Source organism: Bactrocera latifrons, unplaced genomic scaffold (assembly GCF_001853355.1).
Source record: "Bactrocera latifrons isolate USDA-ARS-PBARC rearing strain unplaced genomic scaffold, ASM185335v1 scaffold_29, whole genome shotgun sequence".
NCBI lineage: Eukaryota > Metazoa > Arthropoda > Insecta > Diptera > Tephritidae > Bactrocera > Bactrocera latifrons.
Window position 1 is genome coordinate 813,425 of NW_017536518.1, and position 23,876 is coordinate 837,300.

At 31.7% G+C, this 23,876-nt stretch overlaps 1 protein-coding gene across 26 annotated transcripts in view; it reads left to right on the top strand.

The window, feature by feature from the left end:
- The window catches only part of LOC108970191 (calcium-activated potassium channel slowpoke), a 136,797-nt gene that overhangs the window by 105,138 nt on the left and 7,783 nt on the right, over positions 1–23,876 (top strand). For 11 of the 26 annotated variants that reach the window (XM_018935413.1, XM_018935409.1, XM_018935411.1 and 8 more), the window contains exons 15-19: positions 1,292–1,363; positions 16,368–16,442; positions 19,799–19,831; positions 21,874–22,030; positions 23,019–23,084. In XM_018935413.1, coding sequence (XP_018790958.1) covers positions 1,292–1,363; positions 16,368–16,442; positions 19,799–19,831; positions 21,874–22,030; positions 23,019–23,084 — 403 coding nt within the window. The remainder of the gene's footprint in view (positions 1–1,291; positions 1,364–16,367; positions 16,443–19,798; positions 19,832–21,873; positions 22,031–23,018; positions 23,085–23,876) is intronic. The other 15 variants (XM_018935426.1, XM_018935414.1, XM_018935424.1 and 12 more) reach the window with 9 other exon arrangements.

Sequence of the window (23,876 nt, forward strand, 5' to 3'; positions counted from 1 at the left end):
ATCCCCAACGCTACGTGCCTTGCGTGACTAATAGCTASCGTAAATGGCAACAACAACAAGTGCGTATGAAATTTAGATAAATTACCGCGTTTTGGTAAACASTTTGGTTGCATTGGATGCGGCTTCGCTACGCCAGGATACACACACGCCGCGCAGCTTAAACACTAACCGCGCATTTGACGAACCGTTTGTTTATTTCTACCGTAGTAGCAGTAGCGCAAGCTTTTGGTTCTTATTCACGCGTTACAGTTAGTTAAAGTATGCGCTGCATTGATGAAACCTCTTGGCGATGGAATGGCTTTAGGCAACTCAACTACGAATGTAGATAGTGCAACAAACAATGCAATGAGTTGAGCAAGAACACGTTTTATACCCAAAATTTCTACCAYACTTTAACACTTGCCTGATGATCCTCAAACAACAKTTTCATTAGTTGAAGAGGTCGTCCAGAACCAGACATATCTTCAGCGAACTCTCGACCGTATTTGACGGCTTTTTACCTAGACCACACAAGACTGAAAATATATTCACACTAMAACATTTATGAAATATTTCTTCTCCGATTCTTTCATATCCAGTTTAATAAATTGCAGTTATTAAAAAAAGTTAATCACAAAAAACTTAGACAGTCAGTCAGACCGAAACAGATCCGGATTTTTATCTGACCAAAGACACTTGCCAATATTTTTTACAGTTATTTATGAAGCTCGGCGATTCCTCAAGATGGATTTCCTCGCTTCGTCATCTCATTGCAGTTGTTGAAGTGGAAAAGTGTGCGAGTTTCGGTCCTCTCAGTCTGACTATTTAAAAATTTCATATTACAAGAAAATTTAATATAAATTTCCAAACGAGCTTAGATCAAAAACTCTCCAAGCACTTCTCGCATTGTTTATTGAACTATTTACAAAATAAATAATATAACCTATCATATACTAACACAATAAATCTTAAGGGTAATGATATCAGCAACGATTATTTTACAAATACAATTTCCCCACTACGCGCCTCGTTATGGCAAAGGTCGTAAGTCTTCTAACATACCAGTACAAATACGATATCACATTTCATCAATCACACGTATCGTTTACTTATGCGAAATATACCTAACTAATACTAAAACATAAGTATTTATGTAGTAGCTATACATTTACATTTACAATTACATATGCATATATAAATTATTTTTGGAAACTCAAATCGAAATTAAAACATTCATTGATTTCTTATATGTATTATATAAACATTTGAAGCAAAACCAAACAACAACAACAAATTGTAAACCATCTTACAGATGTGGGCATGATTATGATGCAGACCGGAATGGTGAATCAAGGCATTACCTCAGTCCTTAACCAAATGGAGGGTATGCAAATTAGCCAAACAAAACAAAAATCCTAAACAAATTAATAGTAATAATAAAATAACCATAGYTTTAGTAATAATCCAAACTAAATTATTGCTTAATCCAAAAATAATCACACAACAACAAAAAAAAATCCAATTCATTGCATTACCTTGCCAAATGCATAGTTATAACAGTAAATAAATATGTATAATAAAAATTGAAAATTATTAACTTAAAGCAATTGCGTAAAGTATCTAACAAAAGCGTAAACTATAAGTTAACTTAACSAGCAGTTGGCAAACCGTCATTTTACATAAGCAATGTTGCGCTATTTCTTGTAATTTTCGCAATTTCTTTTAAATGTGCCTCAACATTCTTACATACATGCGTACATAAGTGTTTTAACGCCAAAAATGCCAGCTAATTTACATACATACCACACTTATATACTTTCTATCTATGTGTACATATGCAACTATGTTTTTCCTGGCTGCTACATGGAGTTAATGATTATTTACGCTCTCTTCTAACAACTTTATTTGCAAGAAAGTTAAAAAAGTATATTTATATGATATAATACAATACTAAATGCGTACTGAATATTTTGCTAGCAACTTTTTAGAGCAGAAGTTGCCTCTAAAAATAATACAAGCCAATTTGCAAACATAAACCGCTTTTAAGGTAGTACAGTTAGTCACGCTCCATACAAATATAAATAAGTAGGCGAAATACCTAACCTTTTGAGGAACTGCAGATGAAGCGCTAAATAGAACGAACTTACATTAGGRCAATATATGCTTTATACAACATATGTTTCTCATATACACATAATTAGAATCCAAGCTTGGCTTTGAGCAACCTAATATTACTCTGGAGATTGGTTTCGAAAACTTCAAATAGTAGTTTTAAAATTTCTTCCCAATATAAGACAATCCTGAACCATTGTTAAATATTTTCCAAAAGTTTTATACCAATATTTTAAAACCCCAAATTGGCTGCTCTGTAAATGCTCTAAGACGAAAAAAAATATAATATTGAGTTTAAAATTAATGTATTATACATATATTTACTCTTTAAAAAGCTTCACCATGCTTTAGAAGAAGCTTAAAATCAAAGCATTTAAATACGTATTGCATTCCACGAAAAATTTTCAGACCCATATGAACCCTTTATGCCGAAGCTTTAAACACGTCACTCGTAGTCCTGCAACGACTTATAGTAACATGGATGCTTTATAGAAGATGTAGATAGTATACTAAAAAACTTAAGAATAAGAAGCTAATATATTATACAAGTACAAAATAAATTTCGAACACACTTTACATAATTATAATATATCGAGGTTAAATAATTACTTTTTTGCTTGTCAAATTAAAGTACTGTATGCTAATTTAAGAAGAAGTGTCAATGAACTCGTCTAATGCGAAGAACAGATTTATCATTTTCCTCTACTTCTGCCATCGCTCAACAAGCTACAAGGAGTTTACATGAACTAAATTATCTTATGGTAGTTTAATAATAGCTTAAATTKTATGTATAAGTGAGCTCTGAGATGTTTAAGGTAAAGCTGTGAGATTCAATGTGTTTCAGCGTTGAGCACACAAAAGCGCTATAGCCAGCAAAAAGATATCATCCCATCAAATTAGACACGAACTGACAAAAACATTGTTCAGGTATTTTAATAAAAATCATTATTATCACCTCTGTTTAAGCCGGTAAAATCATGACAATGCTGAACCTAGTTGTCCATAAACTTTTAAAAAGCCTCGAGCGCTATATTGGCAGACATCTTTACTTCATATTCATAACACCAAAATCGCGTACCAGTTGTCTTAAGCAACTTTTTGTCGACGTCTACTCGAATAGTTTTAGCAAAAGTTTCAGATATCTTTGTACGAGATCAATATTGGTAATCTTCATATCCSAAACATCAAACTCCATATTTGCATATATTAGCTGCAATACAAATTTCAATACCTGTTCTATATAATAAATATACCATTCATACAGATACACATGTCATCTTCATACTGTATAAGAACAGTGGTAATAATCTCTTTGCACTTTTACCATCTGTAACATATGTATATGCATATCGAAATCATATTCTTACAATGATTTTTACGACTTTAATTTTCAACTTCCGATAACACTTTATCGTAATGAAAAGAATATGTTATGACTCTATGAGATTTGTAGCTCAGCATTCAACATATTGTAAAATAATTTATCAAAAAATTTTGAGTGGTCTACAATTGAAGTAGCACTGATATGTACTTGAAATCGATATCATGGACTATCAACTTGAAAGCAAAAAAAAAAAAAAAAATTGGTTTAAGTGTTATTTTATTTAATAAATAAATAAACAAAATTCTTCATCCCTGTAGCTTGAAGTAATCTCAAATCCAAAGGCCAAATAATTTTATTGTTAATGTAGATGAATACAGTTAAAGATCGATAAAAGAGTAAAACTTTTCAACAAGTGAAAAATGTCAAAAAAACAGCATTTCAACAAAACGCATTTCAAGTTTATAAAATCATGGTTTGTTGGTCGGTTGAAAAGGAAAGAACAGGAGCGCCAGACCGCAGACGCCACATTGTGCTCCCAGGAGGTAACCAATTTTAACCAGCAACTCAGTTGATTAGCAAAGACAACTGACTCTGAAACTATTTGCCGTATACACTTTCGAATAATATTCTCAAATATACGAATATTTTCAAATTCTCATGGGGATATAACTCCTTAAAGACACAATTAATTAATATGTCAGGTTTTCCGTTTCGGCCATTTTGAATATGTGTAGTTTGAAACTCTTGCAACCTGTTGCTACAGAGCATAATAATTTTGTTCACCTAACGGTTCTACTTAAAATTAATAGAAAAGATATAGGTTTATATGTTATGTTCGCCTGTGCCAGCTGTAACTTGAGGGGATATTCTACTCTAGAAATCATTTTGGTCAGGTTTTTGAATTTTATGTAAAAATAAACCAAAAATATTTTTATTATCCATTTTTTTTGTGTTTTTATTGATTTCTTAAGAATACAAAAAAAAAAAATTTACAAAAAGATATTAAAAATAAAAATAATTAGAGGGGGGAGGGGGGAGAGACAGGTGTAAAAAAAATGGCGCATCCTGGTGGCATTGATCCTGACTCTCCTGGTGGTCTGAAAAAAAAGTCAAAAGAAATTCTTAATCAGTAAGGATGCTGTTATAGCCCCTATTTCAGGGAACACGAAAAAATTTGTTTTCGAAAAATGGCGGCTGCCTGAAAATAAAAATCATTTTTTACGCTTTTTTTTTTTGAAATTCCTGAATTTTTTAAAATATTAAAAATAAAGGATTAAGGATTATATAAAGATAAAGGTTAAGGGATTATATAAAGAAGATTCATACAAAATTTCAAGTAAAGCGGTTGTATGGAACTTGAGATAATGCCGGTACCATGTGGAAAAAGTAGTTTCGAGAAAAGCGCGTTTAAAGTAACTGTAGCTCTTAAAATAATTTTAATTTTTAAAAATCCTTGGAAGATATGTTCTTAAGGGTCTAAACTTTAAATATATAAAAAAAAATCGAAATTTTTCAAATTTCTGGAGTAGAATACCCCCTTGAGTAAAAATTTACATATCTTGATGACACTTCATCTGCCCGTTCTTTGGCAAAGAAGAAAGTAATGCGGATTTTATAAATGGGCGTTATGGGATTATTGACACGCCGATAAAACGCCACTAACCGAAAATTAATAAAATGCCCAAATTAAGCACTAAATTAAATAATAAAATCTAACTTAGCACCAGTAGGCAAAATATTTTGGAAAAGTGGGAATGGTCCTGCCTCCAAGAAATTTAATGTATATCTCTTAAACCACTTAGGCTACAACAAGCAAATTCGTCTGATGCAAATATTATTAGAACTTCTACCGACAGTTTCAAAATTAATAAAATCAAAAAATAACTCTGCTCTATCCCCATATACTGGTACTGTTAAAAAATACTTTAAGAGAATAAACCAATAACTATATTCACCAGTAACATTAAAACATTAAGGTGTTAACGGAGCCGGGGAGGAAATTGTATGATGGGCTTGGTCCTGCCAACTTTTAAGTGAAATCACATATCTTGAGTCTCGTCCAACCGATTTCAACCAAATTTGGTATGTGGCATTCCTCTAACATTTTTAAGTTACAGTGAGAAAATGGGCAAAATATGGCTGCAACCACGCCTACTTCCCATGTAACACATTTTTAAATTCCATTTGATTATATCACTTTCCAATACACAAATCAAGAAACAATTAGTATAACGGGTTACAACATTGCCCGAATAATGTCATTAGAGTAAGGAAGTTTATACCCAAAAATTCGCCAAATCCAACAAGAAAACGGTTCAAGTAATGAATATTTGGAATCCACTACTTATACGAGTAGTTGACCTTTTACCAAAAATATTGGTCAGAATTCATTCCGCCCAGTAGTATATCTGTGTACTACAAATGGATTGAATGGGGTCAACACTCTCTTTGCCTACATATAGCTAATATAAAGATTTAAATCAACTTAATTGTATCAATTTTATTTCACACGATATAATACATCTGAGTTTCTTTAACAATTAGTGTGTGTTGTTTTTTTGAAGGAAATTACGAGTATATCACTTTTATTGGAAAACCCTGCGTAACAATTTAGTTTTATTTGAAAAAAATATGAAACTCCATCAAAAGCAGCTTGGTATACTATGGATAGTATAACTAGTACCATTTCTATATATATTATATACTTACATACAAATATAAAATTATAAAATTACTTTTTACTAAATATACAAACACTAACGACAGATTCTGTAATTAAGGCTATGAATAAAATATCACCAATGTCGTACAAAAACATGATTTTCCACTTTATATAGTAACGTAAATCATTCCTTTTGGTCTCTTAATTTATTTCATTAATTTCGACATGATTTCCTTATGTGTACTTTTGTGCTAAATTTTGGTTTTTGGTAATTTTGTGTTCTTATTTTCTGTGATTTTTGTTTTGTAATTTCATTTTGATGAAAACCAAACAAATTATCAACATAAATCTCTCATTATTCTGTCATTACCTTTTCACACGTTCCTCTCTAAACAAAAAACGCCAAACAAAAAAACTGTGTGTATTTCTATGAACGAAACAGTGGCCACATTCAGGAAAGGCGTCCGCGCCGTCCAAATGGTGGGACGTGCAAGTACGTATGAAAATTCAAATATGCATTTAATACATGTTCTTATGTTTTTTTTTTTTCACTTTCAAATTTTATTTACTGACATATTTTCTTTTGTTTTGAATTATGTGTTTTCGGTATTAGTATCATGCGATGCTTAATTAATTTACACCAACAAGCTAACATTTTCTCATACACACAACGTAACAGACATTTGTGTTGTAATCCAAACTGCATATATACACATACATGTATATATACACTGTACATTTAAAAAATATCAGAAAATTCCAAAATGTGTTAGTAAATGCGTTTTTCAGTGTTCTTAGCATAAATACATAAGCAGAATCTGGTCACGTGACCAGTAAACGCAAGTAACGCATAAGGCAGCACAGTTCTAGGCCTGTAAAAGCATAACTAGGAAAAACAAAAACGTGGTAGCAGCTACATTTCAATGTTGCAAAGTGTCGCCACGCCCTCCACTCTGCTCACGACCTGCCACTATTCCCCTAAAATGCTTACGAACTGTTTTTATGTGTCAGCATACACTTTCAGCCCGCTTAACAGTTAATCATCCGTTAATTATTCATAAGAAAATTTAATTTCAAGCATAAAATTATAAATCTGGTTACAATATTTTTCATCTCCCACATCTTATTCTTCAAAAATAAAAATAAAAATATCTATATATGTGTTTAAGTGTTGTAACATTCATAAAATAGCAGTGTGTGTGTGTGCTTGTGGCCGTACAAAACAAAAAGTGACTAACAAAAAATTTGATTCTTGGAGAGCTTTTTAAAAACGCTTTTTAAATCCTTTAACAACAAAAAAACCAAAATTATAAAAATCCGATTCAGCACTGCCCACACACACACTAAAGATGTCTTACATTCATTTACTACTATCACTTATGTATTATATATTGCATAATACTTCATGCGCGTTATCTGTAGTACCACAATCGAATATCAATGTCCATTTACTTTAGTAAGCATCTATTTACACACTCGTAAACACCTACTTACATACTATACATATGTACTATTTATTGCATAAACTATTTACCGTGTGTTTCCTAATCTTTCTCATACACTTAAGCGTTCCAATTCCATTGTTTTACATGTTTTTCATACAATATTTTATAAGTTATTCAGCAACTTTGCTAGTCGTAAATTTCTGCAAACTTTTTCGCTGTGTAACAAAAACAACATGAATCACAACAAAGTCGACACATTTTTACGTTTTAGTTTAAAAAACAAGTTACCAACATACTCAAACAAAATGTCACAAAATCGACTCTGTAATTAAAATATCATCATCTTTGTAATCATTGTTGTGTCATTTTCCTATCGTATACTTTTCATGCAGCAGTAGTAGTGCGATTTCTTCTTTGGTTTATTATTAAATGACTTCTTAAATATATATGTATGTTTTCATAATTTTTTTTTTCGTTTATTGCGACCACAAATATGTCCACGCGTAACTTAAAARTTACCAAAAACAAAAACAGATCAAAACCAAAAAGGAAAGAACCAACAAGGAATCTGTCTAGCCTTTTTCAAGATCCATATATATTTATTTATCCAAACAATTAATACATAAATAAATTATATAATACCAAGTTATTGAATTTAGTATAGATTACCAAAGCCATCAACAATACAAAAAAGATTTCTCCTTAATACGGAACGAATAAAATATTTGGAAGTATGGTTTAGACCTCTGAGGACTTCCCAATATTAATTCAAAATTTAAAGGCAAAATTGTGAGAGTGTGTTTTGGGAATATTAAACTCTGAAGTCACTTTTATTCTCAATCGAGGAGGCCGTAACTCAATCACACTCAATGTCCGTTTTTTTAGTGGTTAAATGCGGTGTTACAGCCGCAGCCTACGGTGCTCAAAGCACAGGATCAAAACAATGCCTTAATCAGCACCTCAAAATATACAATCATTGTTTGGTACTATTACTAATATGAGCAAAAAATAGTAAGATTTTGTTCATATTTTACAATTCTGAATTTATTCTTAAAAACCTTTGTCGCCACCTCAAAGTAATCACCCCATTGTTATAGTCAATTTCCAATGCGTGTAGCGCTTCCCGTTTAATTGACTCAAAACTGATCAGGGCGGTAGTTTTGCTAAATAGCTAGAGATCACACGGAGCTAATACAGGTGAATACGATGATTGCGGCACGAAATTCAAATAGTATCCCTTGTTGACAGTTTGGCCGATCTGAAGGAATTCAGAGTGCACCACACCTCGATAATCGAAGAAAACTGTCAACATAACCTGGTTTTTTGATCTGCTTTAACGTGGTTTTTTCTGCATCGGCTCACTTTTGCCACGATATTCGAGCGATTTACCGTGTGTTTCCGAGTCATAAGCATGGTTCCAATACTCATCGTCAGTAATAATATGTTTGATGACATTCTGATAGTCGAAGCATTGTTTCACAGAGGTTAACACGCTTCTGTTTTTCRAAAAATATTAGTGATTTTGGAACCTATCGTGSTTTCATTTTKCTTAAGCCTAAATCATCTTTCAAAATGGTTTTTACTGATACTTTCGATATTCCTCCGACTGTAAATCGTCAACTCTTCAATTCCGTTATTTTATTAATGTGTTGATCAAGAGTTAATGTTTATGGCCGTATTGGACGTGGTTCCAGTTGAGCCCTCACTCATGACTGGTCACATTTGTAGCTTGAATTTCAAATGTTTTTCTTTGGTATTTAGGAATCTCATTCAAAGTGTTAAAATTTCTATTCAAGCAGAAATATTTATTGATCGAAAAGGAATAGACTTCAAAAACGGCCAAAGTCTGTGGTCTTTCAGCAACGAGCTTTTCAGTTACTTTCTAAAAGAATAACAGTCAGCATTTTTAGAGCTTCCAACCCTTCAAAGAACCAATACTCATACATTATGCATTTCTCGAGCTGTTGTAGTTTTTTTTCATATAACAACACTTTTGTGGTCACAATTAATATTATGTTTTTAAAAACATTAGTTGTAAAACTCTTTCAGTTCTTTCTGTTGCTTTTGATTATACATTTTATTTATATTTCTTTAAATTTGTAACAATATTATTTACGTAATCGACGTTGTGTCTTAATTAATATGTATTTTCACTGACCTAATCAAATTGTATGTGTATTAAACTACAATAATATTATATCTAACCAAAAAAAAAAAATTATAATAATACAACAACAAACAAAAAATACAACAAATTTGTACGAAATGGCTAGAAGACGATGAGTACTCGCTCTACTCAAGTAAGTGCAAATAAACATAACTATATACTATATACATGGTACATAGTACAGAGTACATAATGTACTTGCAATACAATTCGTAACTTTAATTACCAACTACTCGTACTCGTACAAACAATAATGAATTGGTTCTGCATTTTTCTACTTTTTTTTTTTTTTGAATGTATGTGTTAATATACACCGAACCACCGAACGCTCGAAAACGCTTTGCTGTCGAACTCGGTTAGCGAGTGCGACTTGAATAGGCGCTGCATATACTCGTGCATACATAGACAACTGTTTATGGAACAATTTTGGAACGCAAATATGTATTATAAATGTATTGATATTAAAAACGTTTTGTAATCAGCTGTTGAACTTAGATTTTAGTCGATAATACGATTCGATWTGCGGCTTTGTTTAATTTTGAAATGAGATTTTTAATTACATATAATTAGTAAATAGGTATTTTTCGTATGTGTGTGTTCGCATCGAGTTTATATAAATCTAATTGTTGTAATTTGTGTCTGGGTTCTGAGCAACTGCGGCGTTCGCATAGCATTTGAAGGTTATAAATAAACACATTCTATTGAATATAACTACTATAACATCATAAATATTAATCATACAAATATATATTTATGTTTAAATATTTATGTTTAAATATATATTTACATGAATATAAAAATTTTTTTTTTGCATAATCTGCTTAGGTATTGTAATATTCGCTTTTGTTTGTAAATTTTGCATATATGATATACAAATACATCTATGTTATATGTATGTATGTATTTATTAATTATGTACTAAGTAAGTATCTAATAATTTATACTATTAAAAATTATTTTTGTCAAAGATTACATTAATTTTATTGAAATTATGCGCATAGAAATTTTGAAGTATTAAAAAACAAGATAAAGCATTAACTTCGTCTGTACCGCAGCTATAACACCCTTCACAGTCATAAGGGGTACTAAACTATCCGTATCTTCATTTTAATTGGTCAGTTTAAATGGCAGCTAAATATCATAGAATATGTTCGTAGATCATATCGTTGCCTTAGAAAATAATCTATGCCAAATTTCGTGAATTTATATACAGGGTCCTTCACTCGAAGTGTAGTTAATTAAAAAAGCCATAAATTCGGTTTAGAAAATTATTTTTATTTATTTTAAAGTACAAWTGTGTGAAAGCAATCATAAATTTAGAACCTTCACTTCTGCTCGATATGACTAACTTTTGCCTTAACTATGGCCTTGAGACGGTCAGAAACGAATCGCAAGCTGCCCGAATGTGACTTTCCGGTATTTTGGCCCACTCACGGACAGTGGCTTTCTTCAGCATTTCGAGACTGGTTTATTTTTTACTTCGTTTACTTGCTCTCCAGAAAGACCCAGAGAGAATAATCCATTGGATTCGAGAACCATTGTGTAGTCGTAATGAACATTGTTGTGCTTTGTGAGACGGTGCTGGGTCTTGTTGAAACGTCCATGGTTTGCGAACAAAATGTTTGTTTGCCCACGGCTTCAAAGCAGTCCCCAGAATACTTTCCCGATAATATGTCGCATTTWCTTTGACGCCAGGATCGATGAAAACAATTGGAGAGCGCCCATCTGCGGTGACAGCGGCCCAAGCCATTATTTGTGGCGGGTTAAGCAAACCCTATCGTTTTGAGAGTTTACGAATTGCTCAATTGGAAAAATTTTTTCGTCAGAAAACACAATGTTCGAAATTTGACCGCTTTCGGCCAAGCGAAGCAACTGCTGCGCTCTTGTTGCTGCTTCGGTGTGAGCTCATGGGCCTTTTGGAACTTGTTGTMATTTTTCAACATGCGTCGGATGCTGCGGAAAGATATTCACAGTTCTTTAGTCATTCGATTGGCATTTTGTCGTGGATTTCACTCAAGTCGGTTCTTCACTTTCCGAACCATCTTACGTGACATTGCAGTCTTTTGATGACCACCTCCATGGCGTTTTGCAATGTTACCAGTATCATTGTAACGAATGATGGTGCGATAAACAAAAACTTTATTCACATTAAGGTGTTTGAGCTCACGAACAATTGTTAGCTGTAATTTTCCAGCTAAATATTATATAAAGCAATCACACTATTACGTTTGAATTCCATCGCTGATAACTTCTTTTTGCGTTCACTTTTGGAAAAACGCTTTTGCACACTTGTGARCAATACTCCGAACTGTCTGTCAGCAAATTTATGCTGATTCCAGTGCAACAGCTGCTCGAACGGTATGAAGTTGAACCCTGTATATAAAGGGTRATCCATTTCGAGGTTTCCTACTTTTTTTTTAAGGAAAATACACAGAAACTTCMAATTTAATGGCGAATGTTTATTRCTATTCAAAAGAACATTCTCTGGCATTAATTTTTCAAAGATTATCTCAGATATTCTATCCGTTGAGTCTGATTTTGGATGACTCATTTGAGCATTTCAACTGGTAACCTGCAAAGGACAAAGYTTTGATTAAAGGCTTAACTCGAAGCGGTATTGCCCGCATAGTCTTTAGACTTTATATATGCTCACAGGAAAGAAAAACTAACGTTTTGATATCACACGAACTTGGTGATCAATAGACCGTTCCAAAAATGAAATTATCTGCTGACGGAAATATTCTAAAAAATAAATCCATTAATTGATGTGTGTGAAGTGACGCCGTCGTAGTCGCCGTAGTCGATGATCATGGCGCAATAACGGTCGCCATTCTCAGCGGCGTCTTTTTTGAAGACATATGAGCCGGTTATATCAAACCTTTGCTTTTTCTGGATGAAACAGCAGCTCTTGAATCTCTTCAGGTTGATCAATGTCCCAAATGTGACAATTTTGCTTCTTTACATACACATTGAGCCAGAAATGGGTCTAATTTCTGAACAAAGTTTCGCATGAAATCGTCGAATCTTCTTGGAACTTTTCAAGAGCYCATAGAGTGAAACTATGTCGCTTGCGAAGGTCGAGTGACTTCAGTTCTTGTACAAGCTGTWTTTTGTACGCTTAATATAGATCTCGACCTAAAATGCGCCAAGTCGTTTCATACGCCAGTTGAAGTTGCTGCGACCGACGCCGAATCGACTCTCCACAGTCTTCGTGTAGATTCTGCTGCTACGGCTGCTATATTTTCTTCGCTGCGTGCTGGACGTAGTCTATTCGGTCGAATATTATCCAATAAGGTATGTTACGATTGGTACGTTCAGTAGGCCGATTTTATTGACCATAAGTTGAGCACATTCTTTACAGAAGGTAAATTTTCGTAATAAAGTTGAATAATTTCTAAAGGTTGTTCAGGTGTAAATCTTTCCCTGATGAAATACAAAACAATACTGAACAAAAATAATATGATAGRTTGATACGACCCCAGTGATCTGTCAAAAAAAAAAAACTCTTGAAAGAAGTACCTCTACTTGGACTATCCCTTAGTAAAGATGTAGTCTAGTTGTAAAAATTTTAATCGATATACATATGTACATAGAGATTGGGTACATCTATAGAAAAACGAAAAATYCCATTTTAGAAGAAGTGCTGGTTATTCGCTTGTCGGGGGTCTACTTGATTTCTTGATTTAAACAAATTTTTATTGGATTTCGTTTGTATGAACATTTTTCAACACTCAGCATCTTATGAAAAACACCATGAATCCAATTAAATAATATTTATAATAAAAAGTGGTTGCCCAAAAATCCCCAAGTCTCTCCAAATATTTTTATAATAACTTCAAAATAGCTATGCGTTAAAATTTTATAGTTACATATACATAAACCCTGGTCACATCGATTCGGCGTTGTTAATGGAACTTCTCAAATACACTGAGAAAAATCAAAAGCGAAACGGCGAGTACCAAAAAATAATAAACTCTCACCATTTACCAGAAATCGTAAAAAGGCCAAATAATAACTGAATGCTCGATGGCCTTAGCCGCGGTTATAAAATAAATAGATCTGGATAGTTTTCGTTAATTACATAGCATTTTAGATAGTTTTTACATTTTGAGGTTTTTGGAATATGACCTAATTATGTATGATTATATTGTAGCATTAGAAATTAATTTTTTTTAATGTCTTGTCGAAGGATACTTATAGAAAATGTAAAGTAGTATGTAAAATGAAGGGTCCGTTGTATAATATGTATAGTATATTAAAGCATATGCTATAGAGTACATAATAAATTTGCACGTGTAGAATATTGCATATATATTTTTATATAAAAATTCTAAAATTATATGGTAATTTGCTAATATGCAAGGGAGTCGAGGTTTCAAMAGATTTACAGTGATATTGTTCAAAGAAAGCAATTTTTGAAAACTCTATAACTACAGTTCCCTAAATTTCGATTTGAAACGAAAAATAATTGCTAAAAAAAAATCAGCTAAATGTTAATTATTTATTTCTACGGTACCTAAAAAATATTATGTATAAAAAATACGAGGYCTTCATTAAAAAATAACAATTTTCTTTAAATTTTCGCACTATGTGAAGATATCAGTTTAGTGACTGGAACTTCACTCAACATCAGATAGAGTGGAGGCAAAGAAAGAAACAAAAGAAAATTACTTCGAATTCGAAGAAAGAAAGAAATCARAAATCTCTTCTGTTATTGACGCTCAATAACAGTACTAAGTTCAATAAAAATAGTCAAATATAATAATTAGACCATTTTGAATTTTATAGCTGTAATTTTAGTTATCATCAAAACTATTTAGACAGTTATACACTCAATAATTATTGTATATGTATTTGGGTAGATATGCAGTGTTTGTTTAAAAAATATGTACTTAATTAACATACACAAAAGAACACGTTGGAAGTTAGCTTCTTTATAAGCAATATTTTTAAAGAACTTGCCTGCTTTAGCTATGCTCGCACTTACTCAAAGAACTTAAAAAATGCTTATGCATCACTATATTTACTTYCAAATATACATGCGTGCGTTACTATATAATATTTTTATATTAGSTTAGTAGCATATTTCTTCTATTTATAGCGGCAATAACTGCAACAAATTAGTCACATATTTGCATATATGCTAGTACTTAGCTATTTGCTTCACTTATGTCGTCGTAGGATGTGCATATGTACCGTTAAGTCGCCGTTTAGTTGTTGTTGCCATGTGTGTATGTCGTTAAACCYAAGCTGTTGCATGTTTAACAAATCCATCCATAAAGCATATACATATGTATGSGTAGGTTGCTTTGCATGTTGCCAATTTTTACTCTCACCTGCTTTTATAGTCGAATATTTGTGTTCTAATTTTACTATTTCTTAAATTCTTTGAATCACCAAACAAACAATTTTATACAGACACTTTTTATACACGATTTTAACTAAATATTGAACTGAGCATGTGAAATAGTTGCCTTAAATTGATTTCCTCTATCCAAAACCTGAAAATTTGCCTTCGAACTCGTCAAAAAAAACATGTTTGCCTTTCCTTTTTGTACATTGTCGTTACTTTTCCTCAAATTAATTCTTTTACACTTTGGTTTTTATAAGTTCTCTTAATTATGTTTGCACTAATTATAAAAATTTTAGGTTATGAGTTAAATAAAATTCCAACAAAGTTTAATTAATAAAATAAAATATATTAATTTATGACGTTAATTTTTTTTTTTTTTTTTTTTTTTTTTTTTTTTTTTTTTTTTTTTTTTTTGAGGAATATTCGCTTGTCTTTACTGATTAGCTCAAAAGGTGTATACAAAGATATATATATTTGAAAAACTATCACCTTTGAAAATAGCCGTCAAGTATATACTATTATATATATGTAGTTCATATCGTATTCCTGTCCGTACAATATTATAAGTCGAGCGACTTCAGTTCTTGCACAGCTGTAATATGTACACTTTCAATTGAAGATCTGGACGTAAAATGCRCCAAGTCGYTTCATACGTCATTCCGAGTTGTTGCGAACGGCGCCAAATCGACTCTCCACGATCATCGCGTAAACTCTTAGCTACGGCTGCTATATTTTCTTCACTGCTTCCCGGACGTGGTCTTATTACTTTGATAGCTAGTTTGAGAGCTATTAACATAAACAACTTATGGACCTCTTAAAATATTCTATAACTATATACTTTATATGGATTATATAATTCATAAAATATAAAAATTTCATACAAGCGATTATTCATTGTTTATTTTTTACAATAATTTTAGTGATATTTCAATAAAATATTATTTGTAATAGTTTCTTCAGTTATCCCAACTTAACGTGCCCAACAATGTTATCTCCAGTAACAATAATATAATGCAAACTGTTTAGTTTAATTTTTACTAGTTATCTTAAACAAAAACTTAAAAACTGATAATTTAATTTAAACATTTAAATTAAATAAATTAAAAACCAGGTAATTAGCAAGGAACACGTAGTAACGTAAAAAMACGCTCATACTATAATTTATAGCTCACGCATTGAAATTATAACCCAAAAATACAAAAATAAAAAGAAAACATGAAGCAAACAATATTAAAACTAAAATTGCAAGACATATTGATGAATTAAAAAAAAGAAAAAAAAAACATAATTTTTTGCGAGAATGCTGATTAGTGAATATCTTACAGATGATTTCCATCCAGCACCCACATTTACGCCGCCCGAGCTGCCCAAGCGGGTGCATGTGCGCGGATCAGTAACGGGTAATGAAAAGAATTCTACAATACCTATACTATTACACATACTATTCGCGCATACATACACGCACACACACAGCATAAGTTTCCATTCATCCGTTTACCGTCAAATCAGCATTATCGGTTTAATCATTTTTATAAATCWCATACCGAAACATTCACAAATTCATTTGAGACAAATATTTTCCAGTGGAAAAAAAGGAATTTTTTCAACATGCGCTAAATTGTAATTGCTCAACTTAAAAAGCAAGAAATAAATAATAAAACGAAATTTTGTAGACACCTACATGCACACGCTCTCGTATGAACAAAATGTAGTATCCACACAAGCCTCTAAGATGTGCTTCCTTTCTTTTGTTTCCGCATTTTTAGTTAGCAATTCATCATTTTTTTATATGTATAGAAAGTTTTTTGTTCATCACATTCTTACTTTGTTCCAAATTTAACATTTTCTGAAATTGTTTAATACAGAAACGGGTTCTTCAAGTATGGTAGTTAGCTATTTAATTAATTTTTGTTTAAACCTTCAAGTGAGCGGAAATATCCTTATAATTGATTTTAATAATATAAATAATTTTTATAGTTGGGAGTTTTTCTGTTGATCTTTATCTATAACCGTTTTTACGCTATTGATTTTAGAAAACTTTATACAATAAATTGTTAAAAGTATTGCTCAGCTGGAGCTATAATATCTTAACATTAATATTTTCGCATCTCTTTGATAATTTGTGGTTTCCATACCAAAAGAAGCCAATTTCTGAAACACTGTTCTGATGCGAAACATACAAATTAATAACATATTACGAAAAAGACGCACTGCGGCAGTCGTTTTTCTGGACTAGAAATATAGTTACCCCATCTCATGGTAATCACCAAGAAAATGTGTATCCTGAAACCAAATAATTGGTTGAGTCCAATTTTCCAGGACTCTTTCCAGCAGTTCGACCGATAAATGGCGAATGGTACGTGTGATGCTTGCTCCAAGCCCTGTATCGAAGCGGGGTTGTTCGCATAGACTTTAGACTTTACATATCCCCAGTCTAATGGTTTGATATCACACGATCTTGGTGATCAATCGACCGGTCGTTGAAGTGTTCTCTCAATAAATCCATTGATTGTTGGTATGTGTGGGTAGTGACGCTATCTTGTTGAAACCAAATGTCGCCGAGATAACGAGCATTAATTTCGGGCAACAACTAGTTGGTTATTAGTACGCGATAACGATCGCCATTGACGGTTACGTTCTCACCTAGGTCATTTTTGAAGAAATATGGACCGTTGATTCCGTCGGCCCACAAACTACACCAAACCGCTGTTTTTTTTTTTTTTTTTTTTTTTGATGAAATGAATGCTCTTGGACATCATCGCTGACACAAAATTTTACTCTAAAACTTCGTATCTTGTTGGATCTTTTCACATAGAGCGAAGCAATGTCGCTTGATTAGGTCGAGCGACTTCAGTTCTTTCACAAGCTGTATTTTGTACGCTTTCAATTTAAGATCTTGACGTAAAATGCGCCAAATCGTTCCATATGTCAGTTCGAGTTGCTGAGAACGACACTGAATCGACTAACCACAATCCACACAATAGCGGACAAGAGTTAGATGACAGCTTGGCACGACTCACGCGTTATCTGTCCAAAAAAGGTTAATTTAAAAATTAACTCTACTTGGATCACACTTTATAAGTGAAAACCTAGAAAGGGTTATGCGCCAAAGTTGAGTTTACATAATTCGTAGGCTTTCAGACATCGATTACTTCTGTAATTTTTAAGACCTAAACCGGTGTGAATGTAAATCTGATTTAGATTTAGATTTTTTGTTTGATAACTTTTCATTTTGAAGCTTGGTTTTCTCTTTAAAAATACATTTTTGTACTTTCAAATGTAATTTATTCTTAGTTAAATATGTTTATATACATTTTAAAGTAATTAAGTAGTTTATCTCTTGAAATTTTGAAATTAAATTGAATTTTTTTAGAAGTGGAGTTTTGAGAAATATACGAAAAATCATGGGGTTTTTATATTGAGGTTAGTTTTACAATTACATCAACTTGTATTATATTTTTTTTCTGTAGAGAATTTTTTAATTTATTTATTCACACAATGTTCATTGAATAGTGATAACAAAAAATTAAAATCCATTAACAAGTTAAATCAGTGTCGTGTTGTAGGTAGCATAACCCTTACCTACCAGGTACTATTCAGTTACTTGTATGTTTGTAATAATTTCTTTTGTTTTCCAATAAGTCTAGAACCGGTTACTCACATAAAAAAAAAGTAAATACATTTACCGTTTAACGTGTGTGTCTACTATAAATTGTAAAAACAATAATAATAACAACAAATTAGTGATGAGAATTTCTCTTTATACGTGTGTGTATTAACTATGACATTTACTCGTTCCACTACTTGTATAAGTAAATCAATTACTACTATTCGTACTTGGTACTCATTACTGTATTTGAAATAAATATTTTTTAACTTTTTCACTGATTTACTTTCTACTATAAATATACTATGAATTATGCTTGTTAATTACTATTTCAACTAAAAAAATCGTAAAACTTGTAATTTCATCTACATAACTATAAATGTATGTGTATATACAAGTACTTGTTGTCACTACAAATCAACTATTTCATATAACTGTTACATAATTTCTTTTGTGTTTGTGAAAAAAAAAAACATTTTCTCTACATATACTTGTATTACCTTATACTCACACACTTTCTAGTACACTTTTTTGTCTCTCTCTTCTCTACATAGAACTGTCCTAATTCGTGATTGAAAATACAGTATTTAAATATTTATAGTTTAATTCAATAACCAATAGTTTCGAATATAATTCTTGTATCGTTGAACGAAATAGTCACAAAAGAAGTGAAAAGTTTTAAACACTTGAAATAGCCAGAATGTAGTCCAACGTATTTCCAAAACTAATAAAATATATGCTAAATGTACTATATATGTACAACAACAACTGCAATATGTCAGTGTTCACGCTCAAACGCTAACTTGCAACAAGAAAAACGAAAATAAAAACCAAATTAGTAGTTTTTGGCACACGAAAAACTGCAGCAAACTGCTAAAACATAATAATCATCTGGTACTGTTTCATTTCACATGCTTTTTAATTACTTATATTACATACTATTTACTCACTTACTTATATATGTTTGTAGTGTCGCTACAAAAGATAACAACACAACCAAATTATATTACACACGCGTACAAAAATGTTTGAAAAATTTACCTTTCTTTTCAACCTAATCGCCGCAAACATAACAAATGCCCATTTTCTAAAGTTCGTTTTCTCTTTTGTATATACTTTTTTTGTTTAAAACGCTTTGGTGGTGATTAGGTGACATGACACGCGATAGAGAGGATGTGAACCGTAAGTATTTATAAAGTGTTGTGTTTTGTTTAAATGTTCGTCGGCAGCAAGACCTCCATTCAAGTCAGCGGCATCTTGGGAAATTTATTATTTTGGATTGGGTGATGCACAATTAAATTCCAATCGTTGGGCATGCTTTCGTTCAACCCTATTTTACAAATAGGATGGTACATGCTCCTGCTTGCATCCTTCATGCTCGGTCAATGGAATGTCTCCGTCGTCATCGATTGGGTAATGCTTTCGCTACCATTCAGCAGGCAGCAGAAGTGTTCCCTACATAATTTCATTATGCTCTGGACATCAATAACTAGATCACCTCAGGGGATTCTACAAGACTTGAGAATCAAACGTCAGATATAAATTTGGGGAGCATTCACAATTCATTTGAAGTCGAGTTTTGATTCGCACTACATTTCTTTCCCGAATAGCATCATGTTGAAAATAAAAATTAATAACTATCCTCTGTTTTTACTATAAAAAACCGCGTAAGCTCACGAGAAGTTCATACATATACCCATATTTAAAGCATGAGTTCAATGTGACTATCCTTATAGGCGAACCCTGTAATGGGTTATCCAGATATAACTACGTTGTGTGGGCAGCTATTTTTAAAATAATTATCAAAATTGTTTTCCTAATATGTATAAGTAAAGTAAAGTAAATGAGTGATGATACAACTTTCAGCAACGGTTGTAGAACCATTATGACGGCTCTAACCAAGCACCGAACCCAGCATATGCAACCTTATGAGCGCTATGCCAAATTTAATCGATATTTAACTATTTTAAACTGATTAATTGCTTAGTTTTCTTAGATGTCGCTGACTTTAAAAGAGCAATCATATTCCCAAAATGTATAAAATAATCTTTACAGTATACGAAAAATCACAAAATTAAACCAGCAACTAGTGCAATACTACATACATATATTAATTTTAGTTGAACTGAGTATAAACCGAAAATAACAAGTTCAAGTGTTGCTACTTTCCAAACCAAAAACATATATTAATCAAACTAAATAATACTAAATAAAATTAAAAATAAATTGGCAACAAAGCCTTAAATATTAATGTGTATATGTCAAACAAGCTAAAGTCCTATATTAGAGGGTGTCGCAGAAGGATCGATAAAACTATTTTTCGGCAATAATTACACATTGTTAATTGTTATTATAATATTTAATTGCTATAAATTTGATTGCTTTGTGTTTAAAAATTTTTATTCTGAATTTAAAATTATAAGTAATTGTTATCACTAACCGAAAATTTAAAGTAAGTAATTAGCATGAGTACCCGAAAGTACAAAAAAGTAAAAAAACATTAAAATATATATATTTTATAAACAAATTCATCCATTTGTGAATTTATGAAATCGGATCCTAACCCAGCAACAATCATGTTGGAACTTAATAACTCGGAAATCGTATAAGACAAATCCAGACTACCTGTCTACGACATATTTCGTTATTTAAAGTAATGCAACCAAAAAACTATGGGTTTAACATGGAATTAATTTGAAAAGTTCTCATAAAACGTTTCGGTCTCATTGGGCAATCTTCTGAAGCGTATCAATAGTAATTTTAGAGTGATATTAAACTACTACATTTTGTATGCGAATAATTTTGACTTCACATTTTGCGGCACCCTCATATCATCACCTAAAATGCAAAATAAGGTAACATCACTTTTCACAAGCTGACGGGCGGGGGAAAAGCGATATAACAGAAACAACTCACATTGAAACAAAATTTGTGTTTTGGTTATAAAATAGTTATAAATTGGTTATATCTGACAGCGGAATCTAAAACTTGTATGCTACATAAATGTAATATGTATAATGTAGTGAATCGTAAGCAATAAAAACTCAAATTCGATTCTTTTGATGATACGTAGTTTTGCATTTTAGGTGACGCTATATAAATACAGCTAATCTAAGTGCAAAAACATTTCGAAAATATACATATTTGTGTATGGATGTATTTATGTTTTATGATTATTTGAAATATGTATGTAGACTAAAAAACCGTTACATTTCTATTTACAGTCATAAATCGCAATGGTCGCCGCACAAACGGCACCGGCAATGGTAGTACAGGGTTGCATATGAATTCAATAGCTGCGAAACAAGTTAACAAGGTGAAACCGACGATTAACCGACAACAGGTTGAGGGTCAGGTGATATCACCATCACAATACAACAGGTGAGTATGAGAAGATGACATTATAAATAATAAAAAAAAACCTCAAAAGTTATTATACTATACAATAAATTTATGCTGAAATGCTTAGATTATTTTTATGAAAAGGCTTTAACGCAAAACGGCTTTAAAAATAACAAACTGTTTGAAGTGAAAAAAATCAATAATTAATTATTATTATTACATAAATAATTATTATTAAATTAATGGCAACATTTATGATTGGTAAAATATCAATTATATATATATATATCTATATACATATATTAGCAAAAGTCAGCGCCTTGACATATACTATAAATATATATTTACTTTAAAGAATTTAGCTTAGCTGCATTTAAGCGCGCCCATTTTTCCAAATTGCAGTCCGCAAAGTGTTAGTTAGCAGTGCCCAAGCCTGTCTCTTATACACATCTAAAAAATTTAGCTTAGCTGCATTTAAGCGCGCCCATTTTTCCAAATTGCAGTCCGCAAAGTGTTAGTTAGCAGTGCCCAAGCAATAAATAATATTCATGTTACAAAACACCGCAATTTAGCGGTGTATAATGTTTAAGTTATATTATTTTTGCGCTGCGTACTTTCACTCATCTATAATTTTATTTATACTTTGCGCAAACTTCTGCAAAAATCATCAAAAATTTCATTTTGGCATAACATTTTTTTCCAGTGTAAAAAWTTTAATTTTAAATTTTTAACATCYAAGTTGTTTTCCGTTTTTTATAACTCTCTAACAGCAAGCGTTTGTAAAATATGCAGCTTATTGATTGTATTTAAATAAAAATTAAGAAAACTTACAAAAAAAATTGTTATATAATTACTTTTGTCTACCACAACTCTGAAAGTATGTTTCTCTACTAATGAATATATATAGTATACATGCATATATGTATTATCTTTGTAAGCAATGTCAAATGCAAATATATTTTAGCATATAATAACAATGATAATAAGAGCAACAAAAGCCAACACTTAATGAAAAATTTTGTTTCAGGCCGCCAGAAAACGATGCTAACCCATATGCGGGCTATCAACTCGCTTACGAAGTTAAAAAGCTCATGTATGCGTCCRTTCTAAACTTATAACAAATTTGAATGCTTTCACTTAAAATGTCACACAAAACATAGTTGTTGTTATTGTCTTTTTTCACTACTACTCTACAACTTATGTTTCACACTCTTATTCACCCACTTGTTCTATCGATTCTATCTATCTGTATATCGTCTTTGTATATTGTCGCATTTACTTGTATCACATGCAATATTTGCAATATGATATTGCATGTTTATATTGTATTCAATTTTTTTTTTCTTTTGTAAATGTGGGTGTCTACATCAGTAGGTGTGTAAATAATTTGCAATTACAATTATTTGAATGCACTCTCCAGTCATGTTTTGCAATTTTTCGTAAGTTTAATTACTGGTAATTTTCGTCGCTATATTTGCATCCCATTTTCAAATATCAATGCAAAAACAAAAAACACGTAGTTTTGTTTCGAAGAAGTAACAGAATATTTTTGCCTTACTTCATACACGGTTTTTGTTCATGAAATTCATGTTTCGCTCGATGTACTGCGTGTTTGTAAATACTTATGTACATCTACATACTAAATCTTAATCACATAAACAAACACACATACGCATATACGCATATAATCACATGGTTGACTCCATATTTACCCGCTTTTACGCGCTTTTCTTTCCAATCTTTCCAATCACTCACTCCAATCATCTCGCTGTGGCTTTAAAATCCATTCCACTCAAACTGTGATTACAAAAACAACGAGTTCTCAATGATGTGTCGTTTACGTTATATATACATATATATATATATCTATATACATATACTCATA